Genomic DNA, 15,489 nt, shown 5'->3' on the forward strand with positions numbered 1-15,489 from the left:
GCTAACATTTTGGAGCTTGTTTTCTGTTTAACTTCAGTGCATTCAGACCTTGGTTTCTGTTTAGCTTTCTCATGATGGCTTTAATTTGCTTTTGGCTTCTTAAAGGTGTTGTTAAAGGCTGCAGAGTAGGGCACACAGTCATTCATTAATTGATTGATTCTGTATGAACAAGAGCAATGGAAGTGAGAAAGAAGAAAGTCAATGTGCAGTGGTAGGAGGAGAACGTAGCCTCCATTTTAAAACAGAGGAAAACAGAGGGCACTTCTTGCGCTCTGTGGCTCACGAGGGAGATAAGATGTGCACACACAATATTAGAACCTGAATTTGTGATAGATCATGACAGAGATGGTGATAACATGTAATAGGAATTTGGTGAAAAAAGAGAGACTTATTTCCAGCTTCCTCCAGCCCTCCGGAGCCCCTTTAGTCTTCATAAGGTGGTGTGGTGAGTTGGATATTGGACTGGGAATTAGAGGATATAAGTTGCAGTGACAATTTAACCCATTTATAGGGGTGTCACCTGACTAAATCCTTTAATACTCTTTTTTTTTTCTATTTTTAAAATGGAGAAATAATTTTATGTGCCCTGTTTAATTTTGTGATGCTCTATTTTCTTATTGATCAAGAATTTGTTGAATACCTGGCATGCATTGCATTGGGAGTTGAAAGTACTAAGATGAGTTCAACACGGGCCGCCCCAGTAGCTTAGTAGAGGACATAGTTACTGATTTAGTCCATAGCATGTTTAAAAAACAGCCTTTGTGAAATGAATTAGGGGTTTCTCCTGGTTTCTACCTCCTCTCAAGATTTACTAGTGTTCAACTTTTTAATTCAAAACTCCGCACACTGTTTGAGTATGTTTTGTTAAAATAAAACATTCTTTATGTAAATGTCAGTGTGTTCTTTCTTAAATGTAATGCTAAAATTCAATAAATTGGCCACAGTAGAAAATCAGGTCCAATTACTTCCTTTGGCCAAAATGCAGTACTGTTAGAAATTTAAACAAAAGTGTAAACAAATTTTGATAATTAAAACCACTTGTAAAGGTTTGTCATGCAACCTCACAAACATCAGATAGTAAGAGATAATTTTTAGGAACAAAATTAAAACACCTTGGCCTGCCATAAAGACAATTCTAACCTTTAGTCTTTTAAAGTAGTACATTATTATTCAGATTTTGTTATTTGAATCACTGATGTCAGCCTATATAACTAAACACCTCAGTGCTTTTAACCTAAAAAAAAAAATTTACTTTTCCTTCCTGTCTCAAACAGCATAAGCACTTCTACTTCTGTAAGACTAACAGAAATGTTTTGTAGTTTTTTTCTGTAGAATAATTAGAAAAACAAGCAAACTGCAAAATTCAAGACTTTGGAGGATGAATATAATTATTCTTTTTCATAAAAGCCATTAAAATTAGTGAATAAACTTGCAGTTATATAGGATACTAAGTCTGGATATCTAATGGGCAGTATAAGGACTATAGTTAATAACATTGTATCGTATACAAAAAAAAATTTTGCTATATTTTAGGTGTGCTTCTCACAAAAGGTAACCGTGTAAGGTGATGGATGTATTCATTTGTTTGTAGTAATCAATGATATTAGTATGTTTACATATATCAAACATGCTTTACACCTTAAACATATGTATTAAAAAAATTTTTTTAATTGTTTCATTACCAAAGGAACTTTTTTTTTTTTTTTTTTTTTTTTTTTTTTTTTTTTTTTTGAGACAGAGCCTTGCTCTGTTACCCAGGCTGGAGTTCAGTGGTGCAGTCTCAGCCCACTGCAACCTCCACCTCCTGGTTCAAGTGATTCTTCTGCTTCAGCCTCCCGAGTAGGATTACAGGTGCGCACTGCCACACCTGGCTAATTTTTTTACTTTTAGTAGAGACAGGGTTTTGCCATGTTCACCAGGCTGGTCTTGAACTCCTGATCTCAAGTGATCCATGCACCTCAGCCTCCCAAAGTGCTGGGATTACAGGCATGAGCCACCGCAACTGGTCAGGAATTTTTTTTTAAATATATAAGAAGTCTTTTTTTTTTTTTTTTTTTTTTTTTTTTTTGAGACAGGGGGGTCTCTGTTGTCCAGGCTAGAGTGCAGTTGTGCAGTCATAACTCACTACAGTCTAGAACTCCTGGACTCAAGTGATCCTCCCACATCAGCCTCCTTGGGTAGTTGGGACTACAGGTATGCACCACGATATGTAGCATTTTTTTTTTTTTAAATTTTTAGTAGAGATGAGGTCTCACTATGTTGCCCAGGCTGGTCTTGAACTCCTGGCCTTAAGCATCCTCCTGCCTTGGCCTCCCAAACTGCCAGGATTACAGTTTTGAGTCACCATGCCTGTCCTCTAGAAGAAATCTTGATAAGATGCTTCCTCAAACTTTCCACAGAAACATTTCCTGATCATACATTGTCCTTGTTTCAGTGTTGCTACTTGAGTCCATTTAAAACAACAAGTATCTTTTGTTGGTCCGACATAGAGGCTAACGCCTGTAATCCCAACACTTTGGGAGGCCAAGATGGGAGGATCAGGTGAGGTCAGGAGTTTGAGACCAGCCTGACCAACATGGTGAAACCCTGCCTGTACTAAAAATACAAAAATTGGCTGGGTGTGGTGGTGCATGCCTGTAATGCCAGCTACTCGGGGGGCTGAGAGAGGAGAATCGCTTGAACCCAAGAGGAGGAGGTTGCAGTGAGCCGATAACGTGCCACTGCACTCCAACCTGGTGACAGAGTGGGACTCCCTCTCAAAAAAAAAAAAAAAAAAAAAAAAAAAAAAGCACCAGAAAACAAGAACTATCTTTTGTTAATCGACACAGTGAAAATGGCATGGGTAATCACTGGGTGGCTTCAGTGGGCTGGAGGCCAGGAGCACCTGTTGCAGGAGTGTCTGGTGCCATACCAAGGGCTTCATGGACATCATCTCATTTCCTTCTTAGAACGGAAAGGGTGGTGTTCCCAGTAGTCAGATGAGACAGAGGGTGCAGAACTAGTGAATGGCAGGATCGGGATTGGAATCAGCACTGACTTGACTGTGCAGCTATTTTTGCCAAGGTTGTGCTCATCTTATAAAAGGTTATTTTCATTAGAAGGATACTCACTTGATATTTACCAGTCTTTGATAGAAAATAATGAAAAAAAAACTGTTCATAATACTTGAGCTTGAAGAATGAAACCATAAACATTTTTTAAAAGGTCACTTAATCTGCTATTCAGTTAACTTAAGTTATAATTACAACTTTCATGTATTAAAAATAAGTCCCGTGTTTGCTGAATATTTGACATTATTTTTTTCCTTAAAAATGTATGTGATCTGGCTGGGCATGGGGCTCACACCTGTAATCCCAGCACTTTGGGAGGCTGAGGTGGACAGATCACCTGAGGCCAGGAGTTTGAGACCAGCCTGGCCAACATGGTGAAGCCCCCATCTCTACTAAAAATACAGAAATGAGCTGGGAGTGGTGGTGTGCACCTGTAATCCCAGCTACCTGGGAGGCTGAGGCAGGAGAATCACTTGAACCCAGGAGGTAGAGGTAGCAGTGAGCGAAGACCATGCCACTGCACTCCAGCCTAGGCAACAGAGTGAGACTCCATCTCAAAAAAAAAAAAAAAAAGAAATGAATGTATATGATTTTTTTTTTAACATCATTTAGCCTTCACAGAAGATCGTAAATAGGGGTATTTTTTGCAAAACATGTTCCAGAGCTTAAGCAGTTTTCCCAGAGCCCTCTCCAAATTGGTGGAAATGCAGATTCTTTTCCTTTAAAGTGGGTTTCAGGTCCCTGTTGCTTTTTCCTTCTTAAATTCTTAGTCTGACTCATCCAGATCCTACTTTGACATGGGCATACTTCCTGTATTCTCCAGAATAATTTCCATTGAACTTGTAAAACTGCCCATCTTCTATAACATTTTCAGTTTCCCAGGGTCTTTTTTTTTTCTGCCTCGTATTTGCATCGTAATTGTGTTGTGCTCTTAATGTGTGTAACATCTGAGAATGAGAGAAGCTGTGGCTCCTCTTGGTGAGTTGGTCCGCGATGGATGTGAGTGCTCTTCTCCCAGGGAGGATGGAACAACCATTAAACGAGGGTTATGCATTCACTAAGTGGTTAGTAGAGAACTGTTTCATATTAAGATGATTTTTGGTCCTCTGAATAACCATCTAAATGTGGGCCTCTTAACATGAAGTAATTTCTGGTAATGAGTGCTCAGATGATGAGTACCTTTCTAATTCATCTCCCTCTTTTTGTTCCTACTGCCACCTCCCTAATGAAGGCCACTTTCATCTGTTGCTTGGATGACAGTCATTTCCCTCAAGCTTTCTTAGTCCAGTCCTTTCTCCATGGTTAGGTTGCAACATCTTTTTAAATTAATACTCTTAACCCTCAGTCTCTTCAGTAACTTCCACAGGCACTTAGGATAAAGTCCAAATTCTATTTTTTTTCGTTTTTGTATAAACAGGGTCTCACTATGTTGGCCAGGCTGGTCTTGAACTTCTGGACTCAAGTGATCCTCCTATCTCGGCCTCCCACGGTGCTGAGATTACAGGCATGAGCCACTGCACCCAGCCACAGAGTCCAAATTCTTTAATGGCGTGTGACTTACAAGGTCCTTCATGAGCTGACCACCTTTACTTTTTATTGTTCATCTTGTGCTTCTTGGTGTTACAAATTCCAGCTAGGTGATGAGTGTTGTCTTACCTCTAGGACTTTACTCTTGTTTCACTTGAAACATGCTTTCCCCTCCCATCTCTTCAGTCTCTCCTGCCTCCTCTCAGACCCTCTCCCTTTACCTGGGTAATGCTTCTCTATTTTTGAGTCTCACGTGTCACTTTCTGTGAGAGTCTTCCTTAACCTTTCAAGATTTGGCTCTCTGCTGTTTGTTTTAGACCATATTGTATTTATCCCTATCATCTTAGTTCCTGTTATATAATGTTTGCTTACCAGCATCCTCCCTAGATGGTGAACTCCAGGAAGAGTCGAATGAATGAATAATTTCAGCTCTGCTCTGAACCAGCTCTGTGACCTTTGAAAAGTCTGTCGTTTTCCTGGGTCTCACTTTCTCATCTGTAAAATGAAATAATTTGATTATATGTCTTCACAGAGTTCTTTCAGCTTTTAAAAATTCTGACTTCCAAAAGTAAATTCTATCCTATGTCTAATTTGCAGTTGCCACTCTTGAAACAAACCTCGTCTGATTTGCCCAATTAAACAGTTAAAGAGTAAACAAGACACTTTCTACTTTTTCCTTGAATGAGTGCCAGTTCTTTTGTTGTGATTTCCTTTTTGCTGATGGCATGAGGTCATTTTTAACATAAGGGTATTGTTACTCCATGAACAAGGGCTTTTAAAATATCAAGCATTTGTTGTTTGCCAGGTTTCCTTTTCTCAGCATAAATTGGAGCACAATATACATGCTTTTCTCCTTTGGTAGTTGTTGTTACAGATCCCCTTTCAACTGACAGCATTTGCTGTTCACGTGGGCTGACAGTGTGCTGTGGTTCTCAGAGGACAGCGCGATGCTGCTGGTGAACCAAACAGCAATGAGATTGAATTCCTGTGCTCTTGTTATATCACATTTGAATTTCATTCATGTGCATGGGACTCTTCGTGAATTTTTTCTGGAAGTTGCCAAATCTGGAGCACCAGCTATGTGAGATTAGTGTCTAGAAGTGAAGAGCGAAGCAAACAGTCATGGCTTTTACCTCCTAAAGTCCAAATTAGTTATAGTTCTTTCTGTGTCATGCATTAAATTATATTTTCTTCAACAATATAATTATGTTTTCTGTGGAAAACCAAACTTTCACTGTATATGAATAAGGGACATACTGTCTGTGATCATACTGACCTTTTAGTAACATCTTAGGAATCATTTTGTTTCTGAAACTAGGGCAAGATAATTTGGAAAGATATCAGGTCACCTTATTCAATCTTCAGACCTGAATTTTCTCTGTGTTACCAAATGTGTATTGTGGGCAGTGGAAATCATGTTGGACTTGAAGGCAGAATCTAACTGGGCTAGGATATTGTTCAACTTACCAGTTCTAGATTTTTAGGCAGAGTGCAAGATTTAACCTCCATTGTCCAAACGGACCTGTTTCTCACCGATAAAACCAGGCTCTGTGATAAATTGAATTCGCAAAAGGTGGAGACCTAAGTAAAATAAAGTGCGTGCCCAAAGACTGGGGAAATCACAGATTGTTCCAACACATTTTAGTTGTAATAAGATTGGCAAAGTCTTCAAAAGCAGTTTTCCATAGGTTAATGCTGCCCCAAAGGAGAGTTAGCTTTCTTATGCTCTAGTGAATTCCCCATTACTGGCCCGTTGCAGTGTTCCCTCTAATCTTGAGAGTCTGTCATTCAGTGACATTCTGTTACCAAAAAGAGTATATTCAATCTTTTTGTTTGTTTGCTTTGATACTTTGTCTCAGCCTGGGTTGCTGTCCTAGTGTATGAGTAGTTACCTATTGCTTGTAACACATTACCCCCAAAATGGAACAGCTGGAAACAAGTCATTTATTGTCTCAGGGTTTCCATAGGTCAAGACTCCGGGGGCGTGCAGCTTAACAACCTGGCTCTAGCCGGGTTGTTTCACGTGGATGTAATTAAAGTGTTGGGGATGGGGGTGGCATCATCATCTCAAGGCATGACCAGTGTGGGGAGGTGTCTGCTCACTTACATGGTTGTCAGCAGGGTCCAGAAGATCTGCTTCCAAACGCATTCCTGTGGGCCTGTCTTCATAGGGCCACCTCACTTCACGGCAGCCCGTTTCCCCTCGAGTGAAAGAAAACACCCAAAACAGAAGCCACCATCTTCTTTGAATCTACCCTTAAAAGTGACATGCCATCACTTTCATTCCTTGGAGACCGATGAATAAGTCCTGGCCACACTCAAGGTGTGGGTACCAGGAGGTCACCTGCACGGGCAGCCTTGTCTGTGGTGCAGTACAGCATGGTGGGCTTGATGTCCCAAGTCTAGTTTTGTGCCTGAGTTATATCTCTCTATTTTTAATGTTCTCAAGCAAGGGTCATTTTTTCATTCCGTTGGAAGCCAGTCAGTCCTAAAGCTGTTTCACTGCACTTAGCAGTTTGAGTATCATGAAGACAGTATCTCTTCTCAGGACCGTTGTCCGAATGGTGGAAGTGTTTCTGTAGAACTTGTAACGTTAGTAGCTTTTGAAGTGCTATCAGAGGGAAGAAAATGAAATGGCTTTAACATATTTTTTTAAGATTGTAATTGTACCTTATGTTGTAAAAACTTTACAAGGTGCTTGATAGCTTGTAACAGCAACTTTCTGAGCCGTTATTAGGCTTCACAGAGACTCCCAGTGCAGGGGGTTGTGGAGGAGCTTGCCAAATAAGTATCATGCTTGTTCCTCTAAGGAAGATGTTGGAGGCATTTAAGGAGTCCTTTTTTATTCCGAGTAGTCTGTGTTCTTGTGGTCTCATCTTGCTTATAAAATAGGGCAGATAGCTTAGAATTAATTTTTGTTAACCTGAGATAAAGGTAGGTTTCATGACATTTCCCTGTCCTTTATCAAAGGCTAAAACTCCCTCTTTTTAGTACAATGGCTTGGCAGAGAAGACACAGCACAGGACCCAAGTCCGTACACCTGCATTTTAGCCCTGGCTCTGTCACTGAACGTGTTGGACCCGGGGAAATTTGTTCACCATTTCTGATTTCAGGTTTCTCATATGATGTCTTGTTTCAACTTTAATATGCTACTCAACTTTCTTTTTTCTCCTGTAGGACAGCCTTGGGGGTAACAGCAAGACTGCCATGGTGGCTACTGTGAGTCCTGCAGCTGATAACTATGATGAAACCCTCTCAACTCTGCGGTATGCAGATCGAGCCAAGCACATTGTTAACCACGCTGTGGTGAACGAGGACCCTAATGCCCGAATTATCCGGGATCTCCGGGAAGAAGTTGAGAAACTCCGGGAGCAGCTGACCAAAGCAGAGGTAGGAGGCACAACCGCGTGTGCCCTGTGAGTCCAGAAAGAGGAGTCAGCCTGGAGCTTGAATTTTCTTCCCCTGGGCTGTGAGGGATGAGTACTCTACTTTGTGAATCCAAAGAGGTTTTACAGATATGAAAAAGATTGAACAGGAACAAATAAAGACAATTGAGAAAATGTTTGCATTTCTATTCAGGCAGCAGACAAAAGAGAGGTAGAATAGAATAGGAGAGGAAGAGAGATGCTGGAGACCTTGTGTATATAATTTTAATTTTTGTGCAGAAAATGATGGAGAGCAAGATTTTTGTTGAATCTCATTTGTTACCTGGTAGAAGTCAGAATGAAAATCTTGAGTCTTCTATACTTTCATAATCTAGCTTTTCCATGTTGTGGATTAATTATGTTTGTAGAAAATATTTTATAGTAGAAGTACCCATATATTTAGTAGTATTCTGTTATAACTATCTTCTGTATATTCTGTAATGGATAATGTTACATTAATAAATTTGAAAACCTGCCAACTCTGACCTGCAATCCCAAGTGCTCATCCTCTTGGGAAAGTGGAATGAAGTGTCAGATTCAAGATTCCTACTTTTTTTTTTTCGAGATGGAGTTTCACTCTTATTGCCCATGCTGGAGTGCAATGGTATGATCTCAGCTCACTGCAACCTCTGCCTCCTGGGTTCAAGTGATTCCCCTGCCTCAGCCTCCTGAGTAGCTGGGATCACAGGTGCATGCCACCACGCCAGCTAATTTTGTGGTTTTAGTAGAGACGGGGTTTCTCCATGTTGGTCAGGCTGGTCTTGAACTCCTGACCTCAGGTGATCCTCCCACCTCGGTCTCCCAAAGTGCTGGGATTACAGGAGTGAGCCAGTGTGCCCGGCCAGGATTCTTGCTTTCATTAGCATTTCTCTTCCCACAGTTTCTCAGCACTATGGGATTCTTTCTGGAGTTTGCTTTCTTTCTCATACCTGTTTTCTGGGAATAAATCAGTAAGAGACATGGTCAAGATGATTATCTTGATCATATTTTTACCTGTTGAATTTTATCCTGTTTTTATAGGAATAATTTTACAGTCCATGAAGACTGTTGTCTCCTTGGTATTAATAACACCATCCAATCTGCAACATGTACACGTTAAGTCTGTATATACGTGGATTAATTCCTGAAGTCATCAGCAAGGGCTAGAATGAATCATGTGTCTGAGTCTAGATGTATAACCTATTGGGATTTTAAAAATAAACCCTTAGAAGCTTTACATTTTTGCATCCTTAAATGTAATTATATCTTCACAGTACAGTGGCAGAAAAGGAAAAAAGCCTTCCTTTTGGGCATATTTTGGATAACTCGATGAGTTTGTGGTCCTCAGAACAATCGAGGTACCTGGAGGTCTGTCGTTACATTTCAAGTAGATGTTGGACCTCAGCATGACATTCAGCCAAGAGGAGGCAGATTGTTACTTTTGTCCTTTTAGAGTTGGCCGCTTCTTTTTCCAGGGCATCATCTAGACATTTCATGAAGTAAACATTTTGCTTGTAGGCAATGAAATCTCCAGAGCTAAAGGACCGGCTGGAAGAATCTGAGAAGCTAATCCAGGAAATGACTGTGACCTGGGAGGAGAAATTAAGGAAAACGGAGGAGATTGCACAGGTTCGTGTTTCCTGACTGATGAAGCGCGTGAAACCTCATGGCAGTTTGCACAGTGGAACACATGGTCTTCCTAGTTCCTTTTTGATCTTCAGCTTGGTTGATGGCAAATCTAACACTATCATTAGGAATCTAGATCTAAGAGAATCTATACTTTGCAAAATTAATTCGAAGGATAAACAGGATATAATTGCATTTAATCATTTATGTGAGAAATAATTTTTTAGTATCAGTAATCTTTTTTAAAAAAATTTAATGAAATAACTCCTTTGTAGCCCCTGGCTCTTAACACTCCATTCTATTAAGTGCTTTAGAGACCTAAGGAACTTCCTGAAATTACAAAATTAATCCAGTGCATGTGGCCAAGAAAAAAAAAAAGTATCATTAATTTTTTTTTTAGGTATTAGGCCATGAACTTCTTGGTTCCATGTGAAAACCCAGTGAAAGTAATATGAAATTCCTAAATCTGAGGTGACTGTCTCTCACCATTTTCTAGTAACAGTAATAGTTATGAAATCTTAGGGTGGTGGCCAGTGTGGTGGCTCACACCTGTAATCCCAGCACTTTGGAAGGCTGAGACAAGTGGATCACCTCAGGTCAGGAGTTCGAGCCCAGCCTGGCTAAGATGTCAAAACGCTGTTTCTACTAAAAACACAAAAATTAGCTGGGCGTGGTGGCACACACCTGTAGTCCCGGCTACTTGGGAGGCTGAGGCACAAGAATCGCTTGAACCCGAGGGGCGGAGGTTGCAGTGAGCTGAGATCATGCCCCTGTACTCCAGCCTGGGTGACAGAGCAAGACTCTGTCTCAATAACAAAAAACAACAAAAAAAAACACAACAGAAACCTTAGGGTGGGAACATTAGTATTCGTCTAGGAAGATCTAGTTAAGTTTAGCATTGGGAGAAAAAGTCTGTCCACCTAATAATAGATTTACACTGTGGCTTTCCTGTTTCATGATTATCCAACTTCTGTTTTAGAAATATATATAGTAATGTGGAGCTCAGGACCACATCTGACAGGCTTTTTGTGATCAGACAACTCTAATAGTAGCGATTGAATCAGTCTTTTATTCTTTCACTTCTACTTACTGGCCCTAGTTTGTTCTTTAGTAGCTAAGAGAGGTCCCACCCAAACACAGGAACTGGTGATGACAGTAACAGCCAGCATTTATTGGATCCACTTACGTATTGAGCCCTATGCTAAGCACTTTTAACTACAGTACTTGATGTAATCCTCTCAGTAGTCTTACAAGATAGGGACTGTTGCTACCCAAGTTGTTCGTGTATATAAAGTCATCTCTCTGCTTCTTCCTCTTCCTTTTCTAAGTTAAAATTCCCTGTTGTTTTTAACTGTTTTAACTTGTATTAGAGAATATATAGAACTTGTTCCATCTGTTTTCACTCAGTAGATTCCATCTTGAAATGTGCTGTCCAGAATCAATCTGTGTATCAGATATTGTAGGATGGTACTGTTGTTACTTAGCATAAAGTGGATGTTATATTAGCACAGACCGGGATTAAAATAGATTTTAAAAACATTTTTATTGCAGACATTTTCAAAGTAGATAAAAATTAGAAAAAAGTATACTAAATCTATAGGTACCCATCACCTGGTTTCATTAAAGATCAACATATGGCCAGTGTTGTTTTTGTGTCCCTGCATTGGCTTATCTTAAAGCATATCCCTCAAATTATAGAGAAGAGATCAGTATATAAACTATTTCTCATTACATATCTCCCTGTGGTTTTTATGAATTGTAAGTCATTCTAATAATTGTCCAATTTGGAAGCCACTTTGAGCCATTCTCAGTTGCTCCAACAGTAAACATTTGTTGTGATGAGTCGTTGTGCTGATAGAAAATAGGGCAAGTCTAAGTGAGTCTGCATTGGGGATCTTAGTGTTGGCACCTTTACTTTTCCTCTCCCAGGGGTCCCTTTTGGGGGCACTGCCTGATTTTATTCAGCAGCAGCTTCAATGCCTTACCTTCTAGAGCTCCCAGGCTGTAGTGCTGCTGAACGTTTTTCTTCTGTCATTGAAAAAACCTGGTCTGTTGGTCACTTACCTCTTCCTAATCCAAACTGACATCTTCCAAAATCTATTTCTGACAGTAGAGCCACAAAGTGTTAGTATATCTTCTGGAAGATGACTTGAGACATGTCAGTTGACGTGGTCCATGGTCAGATAAATTTGGCAATTTCCGGGCAGACTGAATTCAATGACTTTCTTTTTTGAAGGACTTCTCACATCATTTTGGGGGCAATTGCAAGTTAGCTGGGCTCTCCATGGGTCCTCCGGGCTCTGTGACACCTTCCGATAGGGTGCTAGCCCTCAGATGGCCCTGCCACGGAATTCCCTGCAGCTTCTGCACCCTTTGACCCTACATCATCCAATACTTTACCATTGTTTAATTGTTATGGGTAGTTTTAGTTGCTATTGAGTTTGTAAGGTTCTTAAGAAAAAGACTATCTTTTAGTGTTGTACGCTTAATAATATTTTTGCATAAAAAGAACTCATGATGAGTATTTTCTAATTACAGTGCCATATCTGCTATACCACATTGTCCCTTATTTTTATCTTTTATATTCCCATTAGAAGATATACACTTAAGTGAAATCCAAACCTTGAGATAGGTCAGGGGTTGACAGACAATGCATGTGAATTAAACCGGGTCCGCCACTTGCTTTTGTAAATTTTTTTGGAGTACAGCTGTGCTCATTTGTTTACGTATTATGTATGTTTTCGGCAGCAGAAATGAATAAGACAGAGAGCCCATGGCCCACAAAGACTAAATATTTACTATCTGACATTTTATAGGAAAAGTTAACCAACCCCTGATATCAGAAGCAATATTTGATGATATCAGTAAACTGTATTTTATCATATAGTACTTTGTTATGAGCTGATTCCTAGGTGTTACAAACATTCGTAATTTTTTAAGATGATTTTAAAACTTTAGTTTTTGGTGGGAAACACAATAACGAATTGACAGTTTTCCACCATTATGTCTCTTTTGGATTAGACAAAAGTTTTGTAGCGTTTTTACCACTATAAAATCTCAAATGACAGAAACATGCACAGGGAAGTAGCGTAAAACAGTAATAACTAGGATAACTTAGAGAAAGGTATAGTTACTTTCTTCATCTTATGGACATGACTCTTTATCAAGGAGAAATTCTTGGAAATGAGCGCAGAAAACGCTGATGGTTAGTGTTAAATGACTCAAAACTTCTGAAAGAAGCCTGTAGTCCTTTTTGTTAGAAGTTGATTTAAAGACTTGATTTGATTTGAAGACCCAGGACCAAAATACACATTTCAGTTTGTGGTAGTATACTTCTAGGTAGGATATATTGGCTGAGTTGCAGTGATTGTATAAATTACAGTGGCATGCCTAGAAATAGCAAAATTGTGAAGCTTTATTTTAATTATGCTGCAAACTTACTGTGTGGCTGTAGTTAAGTGACTTAGTCTGTCTTGCCTTTCCCCAGAATCAGAGGTCTTAGGTGATTGACTCATTGCTACTTGCTGTTTACCCATAGTCGAAGATACCCTCTCCAGCTCCGACTGTACCCTAACCACAGAGCATCTGGTTGTGAGATCCATGCCTATACCCTTATGATGTACAGATGTTCATATGTTGTATGGGTTCAGAGGCAGGCACAAAAAAGGAAAGGCCCGTATTATGAAGATAGTGCTTGAGTGCATATGCAAGTTTGTTTGTTTTTGGATAAATTCACCACACTGATGTTTTGAGTGCTCACCATGTGTCCTTCACTGCTAAGTGCTGGGAACACAACAGTATATAAGGTAGGATCCGTGCCCACACAGCACACAGTCCCGTGTGAGAGAAATGGCCTGATAAACAGTTACGAAGTGGAGCATGTCTGCTCCAGATAGAAGAAAGAGGTATAAAATCTTTTCAGCTAACGAGAACAAAGATAACTTTTTTTGGTTTGTTTTTTGTTTGTTTGTTTGTTTTGTTTTTTTGAGATGGAGTCTCTCTTTGTCGCCCAGGCTGGAGTGCAGTGACATGATCTCAGCTCACCACAACCTCCACCTCCCGGGTTCACGTGATTCTCCTGCCTCACCCTCATGAGTAGCTGGGATTACAGGCGCCTGCCACCATGCCTGGCTAATTTTTATATTTTTAGTAGAGATAGGGTTTCACCATGTTGGCCAGGCTGGTCTTGAACTCCTGACCTCAAGTGATCTGCCTGCCTTGGCCTCCCACAGTGCTGGAATTATAGGCGTGAGCCACCACGCCCAGCTCAGAGAACATTCTTAGCATTTTCAAGGACCTGGAACTTGTTTCATGCAGTTTCATGCCGGATTTGACAGAAGTTAGAAGCCAGAGGGGAAGCAGGCCAGATTGAAGGGCCTTGTGAACTTTACTGAGGGAGTTTGGCCTTTATCCTGATTGAGAGGTCGCTGAAGATGTCAAGCAGAAGAGTGTATTGATCCTCCTTTGCTTTTAAGAAGGATCACAGTTGAGGAAAGTGCACACACCTTTGCTCATATATTCAGAGTTAAATGAGATGAATTCAAGATTTTAGATATTTTCAAGAATGAAAACTGAGAATTCACTAGTACAATTAGTTACTATATGTAATGGACTTTATTTTTCAAAATAAAATTAGAATTAACGCAAAAATTATATAGTTTGGAAAGAAGAGAAAAATGCAATAAATCTATAATACCATAGCCTAAGAGAATGTATTTGAATTACAACACTATTGAATAATTGTAACATTGTAATGTAAGCGCTTGGATATCTCACTGCCTCAATGGCTGTGGAATTAATACTTCTCTGATACATTTACAGGAACGACAGAAACAGCTTGAGAGTCTTGGAATATCTCTTCAGTCTTCGGGAATCAAAGTTGGGGATGATAAATGCTTCCTGGTGAATCTGAATGCTGACCCAGCTCTGAATGAGCTTCTGGTCTACTACTTAAAGGTGAAGTAATGTGCTTTGCTACTAGATTCTTGTCACAAAATAGGATAATATTTCACAGTACTTTAGTAAACTTGGGGAACCATGCTTACTCAAAAAACAGCAAGAAGTTACGGACCATCTTGGGTTTCTGGGCTCAGTTTTCTTTTTTAGTCCTTGATGCCATTCAACCTGACAATAGAAAAAAATGATACTCTGATATTATTTCCAATAAGTTAAATAGCCTTCCTACCATTATTTAATGTGATTTGTATCAAGGAATTAAGTAGATAACTTTAAAAATGGATGACTTTGAAGACTAAATGATTCATTTAGTAAGTATACTAAAGCTTTTATGGTTTACGTGAAGCGCATTTTTCTGGGAGCAGTGTGTTAGCTCACAAGAAAAAAATGTATAAATAAAGTTCTTAGGACCGGTTGGTATGAAATTTATGTTTCCAATAACTCTTAGGAAAAATTAAAAATTTGGGTTATCAATCTGTTAAAAAAAAAAGAGAGAGAGTATAGGTTACTTAGAGACTGAGTGAGTCAGAGCATGGAACAGAAAAGATGTATCCACTGAAATCTATAAATCATGGGATATATTAGTAAGATAAGAGACAACTTCAGAATAAGCCTGAACCCTGAGATGCCACATGAGGAGTGTCCAGAATGGGCTGTGTCAAGCCCAGAGCACAAATTACTTATTATATATGATGGACTGCACTACTCTAACACAGGGTTGATAATAGTTTTTTTCCCCTCACATGTGTGGGTTTAATTAATGTGACCAGGAAAGTAAAGCTAACAAGCTGACTACCTGGAAAACAGCTCTAAGAGAACTGCATGATTTCATTTCAGAAAAGCTTGGAAAGATCCGGGGGCAGTGACTCTGTGTCATTTTGAGAAGGCCTGTTGTTAATAAATGTCTTATACGGTGTGTTGTTGTG

The 15,489-nt window shown here is 39.6% G+C and overlaps 2 protein-coding genes across 10 annotated transcripts in view; one reads left to right on the top strand and one right to left on the bottom strand.

Moving 5' to 3' along the window:
• Positions 1-15,489, bottom strand: part of DCTN6 (dynactin subunit 6) — a 1,120,059-nt gene that overhangs the window by 1,011,915 nt on the left and 92,655 nt on the right. The gene's annotated exons all lie outside the window — the stretch shown is intronic.
• The window catches only part of KIF13B (kinesin family member 13B), a 194,916-nt gene that overhangs the window by 88,337 nt on the left and 91,090 nt on the right, over positions 1-15,489 (top strand). For all 6 annotated transcript variants that reach the window (XM_050802410.1, XM_050802406.1, XM_050802408.1 and 3 more), the window contains 3 exons: positions 7,755-7,967; positions 9,500-9,610; positions 14,429-14,563. In XM_050802410.1, coding sequence (XP_050658367.1) covers positions 7,755-7,967; positions 9,500-9,610; positions 14,429-14,563 — 459 coding nt within the window. The remainder of the gene's footprint in view (positions 1-7,754; positions 7,968-9,499; positions 9,611-14,428; positions 14,564-15,489) is intronic.

This window comes from Macaca thibetana, chromosome 8 (assembly GCF_024542745.1).
Source record: "Macaca thibetana thibetana isolate TM-01 chromosome 8, ASM2454274v1, whole genome shotgun sequence".
In the NCBI taxonomy this organism is placed as follows: domain Eukaryota; kingdom Metazoa; phylum Chordata; class Mammalia; order Primates; family Cercopithecidae; genus Macaca; species Macaca thibetana.